Source organism: Cryptomeria japonica, chromosome 10 (assembly GCF_030272615.1).
Source record: "Cryptomeria japonica chromosome 10, Sugi_1.0, whole genome shotgun sequence".
NCBI lineage: Eukaryota > Viridiplantae > Streptophyta > Pinopsida > Cupressales > Cupressaceae > Cryptomeria > Cryptomeria japonica.
The window spans coordinates 766,267,584-766,279,878 of record NC_081414.1 but is presented as its reverse complement, the minus strand read 5'-3'; the positions used below and the strand labels follow the sequence as shown (position 1 = coordinate 766,279,878).

General features: G+C 32.2%; 1 protein-coding gene across 1 annotated transcript in view; it reads left to right on the top strand.

Annotated features, from left to right (window-relative positions):
• LOC131026983 (serine/threonine-protein kinase VIK) overlaps positions 1-9,394 on the top strand; it is a 94,545-nt gene extending 85,151 nt beyond the window's left edge. The window contains exons 7-11 of the mRNA XM_057956982.2: positions 7,713-7,772; positions 8,017-8,132; positions 8,310-8,395; positions 8,518-8,633; positions 8,848-9,394. Of these exons, the coding sequence (XP_057812965.2) occupies positions 7,713-7,772; positions 8,017-8,132; positions 8,310-8,395; positions 8,518-8,633; positions 8,848-8,977 (508 nt within the window). The 3' untranslated portion in view covers positions 8,978-9,394. The remainder of the gene's footprint in view (positions 1-7,712; positions 7,773-8,016; positions 8,133-8,309; positions 8,396-8,517; positions 8,634-8,847) is intronic.
• Positions 9,395-12,295: the final 2,901 nt, after the last annotated feature.

Here is a 12,295-nt window from a genome sequence, read left to right as displayed (position 1 = left end):
CACCCACATGACCTCCAAACTCATGGTGGACTTTGGAGTGAGCACCCACACAGCCTCCTAAGGCATGGCGGACTTCAGGCAAGGCTCCTACATGGCCTCCCTTGCATCGTGGTGGGGTTTGAACCTGCAAAAACACTTCAAAACCCTTGTTAGCCAGACTTAGAAGAATTTTTTGGAGAAATTTCAAAATTTCACAGTTTAATCTAATTTAATCGGATTAACTTGAAATTTGAAATCCATGCTTAGGTGGATCATCTAAGACCTCACACCCCCTAAAATGTAGGGATTTGGCTTTTTAGGTCAAAACTTGGAATTTTTGAGATCTGGTCGGAGCTGGTTAGTGGTGAAAGTGTAAACCCTAGGTTTGCATCTGAAAAAGCAAAAAGCCTAAAATCTAGGGATTTTGCTCTTTTAGGTCAAAACTTGGAATTTTTGGATCCCGGTCGAGGCAGGTCAATGGCAGCAGTGCAGACCCTGAGTACCCATTCTGAAAAAGCAAAAAGCGGACATCCCTAAAAAATAGGGAAAAGTCTAAAAATAGCCATACCAGGGATTGGGCCAGAAATGCCCAAAACAAAACTTCCTAAAAAATAGGAAAAAGCATAAAAGCAAACTTTCTAAAAATAGAAAGTTGTCCAAATTGATCCAAATCGATTGCGATCTTCGTTCTTCGGCGTCCCTAAGTGCTTTGAAGGTGTTTGTACTCTGGAATCACATGTTTTGCAAAAACTAACTTTCCAGAGTTTGGGCTTGAACTGTTCGAAACTGAGTAAGGTTTGGTGAAATTGAAGCGAAAGGTCACGGGCGCTAGCAGAAACCCTAGAAAGCAGGAAAAAGAGAGGGTCCCCATTTGCAATGGGGCGATGTGTGAAAAAGGTCACAACAAGACCCTAGATTTGCATGCACCAAACAACATTGACATCGAGCTTTACATTGATTAGATCATCTAATGGCTAGTTTCCCACAATTATGATATGATTTGGTAGGCCCCAAAGTTTGCATCATTGCGTTAATTTTGAGCTATTCTAATTGGATTATCCTACAATATTGGTGTTGACTATTAATGTGATACACACCTACATACATGGAGTTGTCACTCACCTCTTGAGGATGCAACAAGGGTATTCATACGCCCCTCTCCCAAGCATAGGAGTATTTTGGATATCATAATACATCCCTTGACATTCATAAGCATTCACATCAAGAGAATTGGTTTAACACTACTACCTAGGAATTGAAAACTAATTGCAATAGGGACCATTTGCTCATTGATGTGACGAATGTTTTGAGCATAAGGAGGTCCTCAAGGACTTCAACTTAATTGTGGAACTCAATGATTTTTTGTTACAACCAAATACATCAGCATAATCTGATATGCATTCCTTGTATCAATAGATTATTTTGGCTTAGAATTAGCCATGCAACATGAATATCATTGTGCTATCTCATGGTGACTCGCGCCATCCAAATAGCTCACCCCAAATTGGTATTGCTTAGTTGATTGTCCCTAGTTTGTTGCATCACTCTTTTGGTATACTTTTGGGTAGTAGATGACATGAATGATTTTAGGGTTAGTAGATGACATGAAGGATTTTAGGGTTATCTTATAACTATAGGCAAACACTTTCATGCAAGCACAATGCCAAGTTGATGCACTTTCATCTAGATAAGTGCTGAGATGCACATTGCAATATTGCAACACTTTGCCTCATTGCGCAAGCTTTGACAACTGTTAATGCCTTGCACAAGCACTATCTTTTTTTGACATGTTTTGCACAAACCTCATTAGTCATTTGCACTCTTGTGCATGCAATTGTGATGCTTCATGCAACACTTGTCACCATGTGCCCCCATGCGTGAATGAGTGCATTACTCATCACGAGTTGTGTTGCATGACTTTGCATTATTTTGTGTAGACACCTAGCAAGTTGAGTAGATCTGCATGTGCATGCATGACACCAATTGCCAAGAAATACAATTGATAGGCAGCTAGAAGGTGACAATTTAGGATGTGTTGTTGTACTTATGACTATTGTTATGCAATTACAATGCTTTGTATTCTTATATTTGTGCGAATCCTTCACATTGATAAGGAGGATGGATATTGTGTAGTTTTTTGTAAATAGTTAGATGTATTGCCCCTTTCTGGTCACATGAATCTTTATTCCTAGATGCACTGTCTGCAAGCATCCCTTGAGAGGAGAGTCAATAAGCAATATATATCAGCATGTTTTGAATATCTAGTATTGAAATTGTTACAATCTTGGAAAATTAGAGAGGACATGTTACTTCCTTTTTTGATCATGAGAATTCTCATTTTTAGCCTTGCTAAACTTTGTAAACATATGTACTTTACCCTATCCTTCCGTTGAATAGAAGTAGCTTTATTTGCTGAACTCGTGCAATTTCAAAAATGTAATAGTTGTTCTACATGTTGCCTTTGAGAGTCAATTGCATGTTCTATAACCTACAATTCTATTTGAACGAGCTATATTCCTTAGGTAAGTTGTAGATTGTCCTTTGTGTACCACTTGAGCTTGGCATGGATTAGATTTGCCTTAGATGAACTTTGTGTTTGACAAAATTTTGTCGGAGTCTTATTTGGCTTTTGTTGGCAGAACTTCACTTGAGTGGAAACTACTTTAGAATCTTAGATCTATCTTTGGTAGGCTAGAGGTGAAGTATCAACCTAAGATGGGCACATTGGAGGTTTCATCTTTCAAAGGCGACGGCACCATTAGACTTTTGGTTTTCATTGATTGCTTGATGGACACAAGCAAAGGATAACTTTGTTTCCTTCACATCAACATTTTGAGTAGCTATTACTTTATTGTGAGAAACATCAATGAGTCTTTAGATTGACCACTATAGATGGCAAAGAAATATATGTTAATTTGGAGACTAGTTTAGTCCTATTTGTATCCAGAACTAAAGCATATGTGAGTGAACCAAAAAATGCAAAATTGTTATCTTAGGTTTATTATTGGACCAAGCTACTTCTGTTTTGATATCTTGCAAGGATTTGTAAAGACATCTGTTCGAAAGATAAATAGTTATGCTCCCAACTTCTCCCCAATTATTGTATGGCACAGATCTGTTGTCATAGATCTGTAGTGGGAGATTTCTAGGATGGCTCATGCGCGTCTGCATGAATGAGATCTATGAGTCCCTTTGCATGCCATGCCCCTTTAGTAGGATGAGGTTTCCCCTTATTTCTGACTGTTGAAGGCAACTTAAGATGTGGAGCATTCATTGAAGAAAAGTGCAGACTCATGTGATAGGGTTGGCAGCTTTATAATAAGAACAGGAACATGTATGGAAGCTGTCATCAGTTCATGAAGAAGAGAAGTTTGAGGTGAATTTTCCTGGCATGGAAATACGTGGAAATGAGATTCCCAACACCAAAGGTAGTCTTTACAAAACTATTATGACAGTTATTAGATCAAACTGCTACCATCGGTGATAGCAGCGAGAACAAAGGTTTGATCTTGATCTCCATGGCACCAAGCAATTGAGGAGCAGGCTTAGCAAATCTATAAAATAAAGCTGTTGTTCCTTTGAATGGCAGAGGTGCACAAGATAGATTTCATTGGTCCAAATTCAAGGAGGTTATGTGATTTCATTGGTCTGTAAGATTGTTAAAAGGTTTGTGAAAATGGTAAAGGAAGCCATTATAGAGGCCGTAGTGGAGGTTTTCATACTTGTGGATCTAGGAGAAGGAGACAAAGGCAAGTAAGGACTATATACTATGCTATGTTCTTGTGAAGATATTGGAGAAGCCGTTCAACAAATAAATATTTCAATGAGAAGGTACGATGATGTAAAAATAGTTGATTAGAAGAAAGTATTTTTAGTTTTTTGATTTAGGTAAAATGATTATCTTGCTTTCTATTTTGTGATGGAGAAATAAAGGTGGTTGAATATTTTAACATATTTTGGAGAGATAAGGTTGATAGTAATTTGTGAAAACGGAAATTCCATTAGATAAATATTCTGGATTTAATTTTCATACTTGGAGAATGAAAATTCAAATGCAATTAATGAATAAGGATTTATGGGGTCTAGTAAGTGGAAAGGAGAAACCACCTACAGATGCAACCAAGCTATTAGACTGGAATAACAGAGATGATAAAGAAAATGCTATTATTGGTCTTGCTCTTTCTGACACTGAATTACATCACATAGATTTAGATAAATCATCAAATGAAATCTGGGATAATTTGAATAAATTGTTTGGAGCCATTGCAGTCAATGCAAAATTCTCTCTCAAACTTCAGTTGTTTAGGTTCAAGATGGAAGGCGGGATCACAATGTCAAACCATGTAAGTAAATTTGAGATCTCTCGTTAGACAGCTTGCAGAGGTTAAGGCTCCTGTAGATGATGATGATGATGCAAAGGCTATATTGTTAAACAACTTGCCTTCAAAATACAATAATGTTGTTTTCACGCTTAGTCAAATACCTTCACAAACTCTAGAAGGTATGATTTTGGCTGTTCTAGCAGAAGATAAGAGAAAAAAAGAAGAATCAGAAGATGATCCTCAAGAGAAAGCACTATATTCAAGAAGCAACTACAAAAGATTAGATTCTCAGGAAAAAGCACTTTATTCAAGAAGTCATAGAAGGTCAGAGAAAATCAAGTGTTTTTATTGTAAGAAAAAGGGTCACACAGCTTGGGATTGTAGAATTCGGGCTAGTGATGTGCTTAAGGGTAAAGTAAAAGGAAATCTGATGAAGGCAATGTTGCTTGCATTGAAAAGGAAGACTCCACAGATGATGAATGTATTATTAATGACTCTTCTCCTGGTGTCAACTGTGCATTTGCTGGTGTCAATAGTGCATTAGTACTATAAACTTTCAAAATATTGGAGGCCCGTGGCATTGGAGGATGGAATATTTTCATCCTCTCGAGTTAGCTTCTCGCTTTGAGATGATGTTTTGCTTGAGAAGCGTTTTTGGTTTAGTATTTCTTGCTTTCAGTTTTCCTTTTGATGCTGACAGATTTGAAGAGTAGATGTGTTGTGAAGGTTATATTTTGGAGACAGGTTTGAGATTTGGTGTTGAGCTCAATATGGATTGTTGTCGAGTGAGCTTCAAAGTATATGATCGAGAATTACCCTTTCACGGTCATTAGAGAATGATAGAGATCTGTCGTATCTCTTAGGGATCATTGTTGAATAATTCAAGACTCTGTGATTTGAGAGTTAGGGACTGAGAGCTTAAGAACATAGCTCGAAGCTACACCTTTCCGAGGGTCAAGAGACAACTTGATGGAGCCCCAACAACTTGATGGAGGCCCGCTTGGTTCAGGATATACTTCTTCAAGAAAAGATCTTCCAAAAATATGTGTTCATATTATGTAATCAGCATGTTTTTGTTGTGTAAGCCTTAAGGGGGGGTCCCTAGGGCAATTTTTAGGAACATTGTAATAAAGTGGGGAATGTTGGCGTAAACCACACCATATTACATTGCATAATATGGTTTGGTTACATTGGCTCTTTGATTTGCTTTATTTCTGTTTATACCGTTCCCTAACAGTGCCAGTTCTACCATTCTTCCAACGGTGATGTAACTGTTTTGTTCGCTGTATTTATTCTCTTCAAGCTAATAGCATGATCATTGCATTGTCTTCATCTTTTATGCTCTTTTACACATCCTATTTTTCTTTGATAATAAGCAAACTTTGAACCATGTTGATTTTGGCCAAATATTGGAGGTTTGAATGCCTATACCTTCCATGCTATAGAATATTCGTATTCTTTTCTACAATTAATGCATGCAAATTAGCTATGATAAGATCAATGAATTTGTACTACCTGCCTTAACCCAATGCTTCAGGTAACCATTTTGTCCTATTTCAAATCAGAAATAATGTGCTTTCCACAAAAATTCACTTGCATAGATTGTTAGTAAGTTGAGATGGAAAATATTTTTTTGTTCATTCTAGGAAAATCCTTAACATCATAAACTATGAATTTGAAGGCAACACTTGGGACAATTCTGACATCACTGATCCCTTCAACTGTGATGTTCCATTACCTAGTGAAATAGAATCTCTTTGACTAGAATCAACAATGAATTTGCAATACTAGTCCTTTTGACAAGTGAAGTTTTTGGGTGCACTAGAATCAAAGAACCAACAAGTGCTGTCAAACATTTTTTTGGAGGATGCATATCAGCCTTTGCAAGTGGTATCAATTGTGATCCTCTAAAACATGCTTTACTCCCAGAACTGCCATATTAGCCTCAGCATGTGATTCCTTATTGCTGGAAATGTCATATTGGCTTTTCAGAGATTCCTTTACATGCCCAAATTTATGGCAATAATAGCACTTAACTTTTCTTTGTGGTTCTAAAGTTGAAGGAGAAAAATTCTTGGTTTTGAAGTAGATTCAACCGTCTATGTTTGACTATGTTCTTTTTGCAACAAGTATGTGCTGATTTTTATCAAAAGTATGTTTAATGACTCCACAAATGACTAACAGGAGGGTAGCAGGCTATTGATGACCAAAGCCACCATATCATTCTCGTCCCTTAAATCCTTTATTTTAATGAGGTACTCTGACAGAGACCTACTCGCATTGAGTTTGATAGAAAACAAGTAGCTCTTCAAGTATAAAACCAGATTTCTTTTGAAGTCTGGTAGTCACAGTTAACTTTTTATTTGATTACACAACTGATACACATCAATTGTGTATCGTGTGACAATATTGAAATCCTGTGCAGTTAACTTCTGCACCTCCAATAGAACTAAATTTTGGATATTTGCCATTTGCAAGGCAAAAATGAATATGAACCCATAAAAGTTTAAAAATGATTTTAAAGACCATAAATTTATTTTGCAGATGCTCTCTCAAAAAACAACTCTGAAAACGTTTTCACAGATTTCCGACTATTTAGAAGATACGGTAATTTCGGCTGATGAAAATGTTGCACAAAATTGAGAAATCAAATACCCACATGTATGGCACTCTCTTCTGAGAAAACATGTTCAAATACCCACTAATGACTGCAATCCTATGTTCTGTGGCTGCCGTGTTGAGTGGTCTGGAATCTGGATAATCTTTTGCTGTGATTGGTATTTAATATATTATGGGGGTTACGAATCAGTTATAATTTAAAGTGATAAGAAGAATGTGTATGGGAATTAATTAGCTGTTTTATAAACAATCATTATTATGTTTATATAAACCTATTAAATTATATTTAATACTTCACAGTTTGTAGCGTGGTTTGTTTTTCTGCCAACATCCCTCCACCCTCAGGTCATGGTTTTAATGCTTGGGATATCTAGCTTTCTAGGTCTTTTAGCATGTCACTTTGTGTCAACCAGCTTGCAATTGAACCTCGGACTTCCCATGTGCTTGCTGGATGCTATACCACTGAGCTACTGGCTCTTTGTTTGTACTAGTCCCTTTTCAGTTTACAGTGTAGTTTGTTTTTCTTCTATAGAATAGTTGCAAACAAAAAGTTACAAATTTCTTTCCTGAACTGTTCTATTTGTTTAATTTTCCTGTTGCTTTTCGTGAGATAAAATATGCACAAGTGGTCTATGTTCTGGAAAGATTGTCTATTGATCTGATTCATGGTATTTTGGTCTTTATTTTTGATAGGTCTGTAGGAATAATCATTTCATCAGCAGAAATTACTGTATTGGATTAGTGGAAATTCTTTAATAGTATTAAGTTTTGATCCTCATTTGTTATTTGTAGGGGAATGGCCTACCTTCATAATGAACCCAATGTCATTATTCATCGTGACTTAAAGCCAAGGTAAGCTTGTCAAGGAATTCTGTTGAAACTGTTATAGGATAGTACTGTGGCATGAAATGATTCTCAGTGATTTGAGCACTTGTATCTTGCATATTCTTCTGACTGGTCAGATGAGGCATCTGTCTCAAGGCTTAAGTTGAAGGAAAATGTATTTTTGTGAGGTTATTGTTTGCCTAGTAAATTGTTTGTTTTTATGTTTTTGTTTCTCATGTTTATGTGATGTGATTTTTTCATTGAGCTTCAGAAATGTACTACTGGTGAATCAAAATCATTTGAAGGTTGGGGATTTTGGCCTAAGCAAATTAATCAAGGTGAAGCATGCTCAGGATATGTACAAATTGACTGGAGAAACTGGAAGCTGTGAGTTCTAAACCCATCCTGACATTATTTTGTTAAAAATTATATTGTATGCCTGAGCATGCATTACTCTTAGCTTTTAAGCTATATAATGGTCTGATTTTGTAGATATGTTAGTAAAAAATAAGTATTCATTTCAAAAGACATTGTCTAAAATTATTTGATGAAATGTAAATACAGACCGTTACATGGCCCCAGAAGTATTCAAGCATAGGAAATATGATGCAAAAGTTGATGTATTCTCCTTTGCAATGATTCTTTATGAGGTAGTCTAAATACAACTCTGGTCTTTGATCTGCTTTAGTGGAAAACTTCAACTCTCTTAATGTTCGGTATCCTTTCTATTTTTTCAATTTCCACTTCAAAACTGTCTGTCTTTGATTTGCAGATGTTTGAAGGATATCCACCTTTTACAAGCTATGATGCATATGAAGCCGCAAAGATAGTGGCCAAAGGGGACCGACCACTCTTTCGGGCAAAAACTTACACTCAAGAGATAAAAACGTAAGAGATCTAGTATTTCATCTTTACGAGTATCCTAGTTGCCTTAGTTTGTCTTTCCCAACTGTTATTGGGTCTCATAAGAAATATAATGAATAAGATATTAGCATAGGGAAAAACTATTTCAATTTCTTTCTAAGCTTTTATAGGCTTTAGCTACCAAAGTTACGCATGCTGATATTTAATTAATTATACTTCGTGTTTTGGGTTTCACAAGGTTGATTGAGGAGTGCTGGAGTGGCAACAACGAGGACAGGCCTTCTTTTTTGAATATTCTTAACAGGCTTGAGAAAATCAAGGAAACATTATCTTCAGATCATCATTGGCCTTTCCTGCATCATAATTGAGTAGTTGTTTATGTATCCTTAAATGCTATGGTATGGTATGATGGGCAACAGTGCTGAGGGTCAAATTTATCGTTCAGCAATTGTGATCTCTTGGATTACAGCATTCAAGGATTTCAAAATTCTTGCTATAAATTCTCTAACCTTTAAGTCCAAATGTTTTGTATCCATGACACTCACCTGTTCACATGTTTGATTTATCATGAAAGAGAATGTTGTTCTATCTTACAAAACACTAATGTATCAGTAACTAACACAGTCATTTCCAGGTGTCTTTAATTTGATTGCAGAAGACTTAAAATGATACATAAGCTCTTGAGCTGCTGTAAATTAGCGTCAACTCACATTTCCTTTTTCCAGTGCCATCTTAGACACTGTGACAAATGTTTGATATCAAAAAGCTCTAAACATTAAAAAGTTGAGAGGGTAGAAAATTTGCTAAAAATTGAAGGAATATAACCTGCGATCGAGTCGATGGGCCTTGGGGTAATATACTTGTTGATGCTAACGGGATACATATATTTTTATTTTATTTTAGGAAGTCCATTCCTGGCTATTTTTCTTAGTTTTGAGAGTATGCATATTTATGTACCTAGTAGCGCAAGACTTAAAAAGTGTATAGTTATGCATATTAACTATGCAAATAATAATTGAATTAATAATAGTGATAGTAATAATTAGTTTATAATGCAAGTAATAATACAACTCCACTAGGAGATAATTTATTTTAAATTTTTGAGATTTTAATTTAAAATAATCTATTTTAAATGTTTTTTAATTTTTTGATTAATTTTCTTTGGACTTCTTAATTCTAGTATAAGATGAATATGCAATATAGTTGTTTTTTAATGATTTTTTCTTTTTTCTTTTTTCTTTTAATTTTTATAATTCTTCTTCAATAATCTATAATAGATCACCAATTATAATTAGGTAGTCTTGATAGATTTTTTTGGTTTTGTCAAAGTTTAATAGAAATATAAAAATATAATAACAAGAATATAACAAGTGCCACGTAGTAGGAGTAATTGTCTTTATAGAATTGTAATAAAAATATTTATTGTAATTCTTAATTATTATAATTTTGAATTATTTTTATATTAAAATTATATTATTTTAATTACATTTTTGTAATATTAATTATAACTCATTTTAATAAAATAATATTAATAATTATAATATAATATAAACATCATAGTGAAAATATAATTTTTTTTTTTTTGGTCGATGGGGTTGTTAAAGTGGATTTCTAAGTTGTGACCCTTGGTCTTTCAATTGTTGTTTCTAGTTTGGTGCTCGAAAGAAGCTAGTATTTGTAATAAGTTTGTTCGAAAAGAGCTGGTACTTGTAATAGGTTTGTAACGTGGATGTTCGAATGAGCAAAAAATGAGCTTTATTGTAATGCTGTTCTATGATACTTAATACAAAAAAATATAATTTTTTTTTTTAAAGAATATAATTTCAATTTAAATATAAAATCAATATAATTATAATTATAAAATTAATTTTAAATTTAATTATTAATTATTAGTTTAAAATTATATTATTTTAATTGTGTTTATGCAATATTAATTATAATTGATCTTAATAAAATAATTATAAAATTATATGATGACTACATGAAAAATATTTAAATTTATGACTAAATGTTATACAATTATATTGTATATTATAAAATTATTAAAAAAATCAATAAAAAATAAAATGATTTCAAAAAAATTATATAAAATTATAAAAGTAGAACGAACTTATTTGGGTTTTTTTTTTTCAATTTTTTTGGTTCGGTAATGCTTGTAATGAAATAGTTTATTTATTTGTTTAAATTTTAATTTATTTAATTTAAATGATGAATCAAATCTCTATACAATAGTTAATTGATTTTATTATTTATTTTTTCAATTTTTTAATTAAAATTTATATATATTTATATAGAAAAATCATTTTATTTACAATATTACCAATAAAAAATGAAAAAAAGATTTAAAATAGAGATTTTTTTTTTAAATATAAAATAAAATTTAAAAAAGCCTATAAAATGTATCATTCATATAAATTTGCTCCTATAATACTAAATTTTTTCATCAAATCATACTGTAGATAAATAATTTTTATTTTTAAAAATATAAATCTCAACTTTATAAAAATCAAGTTTATTTTGAAAATAGAAGTAATAATCACTTTTGATTGGTGCAAAATATTGATTAATTAAGCTTATGTGAATCCAATAATATTGTTTACAAGTACTAACAACACATAATAATATAATCACATCTTAATAATAATAATTTTAATATTAATTACAATATCATAATAAAATAATGATTTAATATTAATTATAATATAAAAATATAATAAATTTTAAATTAAAATAATGAATAAATATGATATGTTTTGACGTATCATATTCCTCTAAAGATAAACATTATTAGTCTCTTATATATTTTTTAATTTTAAGATATTATATATACTTTTTTTCTTGACTTTTAAATAAAACTTTAAATGCTATTTTAAAAATTAAAAAATATTTGATTAAAAATTTATTATTAAAATAGATTAATTTATAATTTATAAATATATAAGATTTTTATTTTAGATAATATTTGATAAATTATTTATTGATTTTAATTTATATGCAAAACTTAATTTATATTAATTTTTTACAATTTTATTTCATTTAAAAAGTAATTGGTATTATTTTTTAAGTAATTTATTTAGCCTTAGTTTTGAATTTTAGTTTCTTTTCAAAAATTAATAAATTAGTATTGATTTTTTTGTCCATTGTAGTAAAAATTAAAAAAGATTGAAGTGTTTGATATTTATGTTGTTTTTGTTTTATGTTTAATAGTAATGTTATAAGGATATCAAAAACATTATTCATAAATATATTGTTAGTATTTTATTTTTTGGAATATATATATATAAAACAAGTAATGTACAATTGAGATGTCTTTGAAGAAATGCACTTTGAAAGAAGCAACTTAAGTTTGACTACATTTGCAACAAAGCTTTACAATGAAGAGCATTTCAAGACAAAGCTTTTGAGTGGAATACTATAAATGCAAATTGCAATTTACAATAAGGTAGATACCACTTTTCCCCAAGAGTATCAAGCACATGCTCTTTCAATGATACTCCTAGTTGTGATTAAAGACCTTAGCAATAGTAACCAATGGAGAATGAATTTTATATATTTGTGTCTTAAGCTTTAAATTGTAGATGAGTTTCTCTTTCAAGGCTTTAACAAAATAGGACTATTGCAAAACAATACTAGAGAATAAACCATGCCTAATCACTTCTTTAGGAGGGAAGGCATTAGTAAAAATA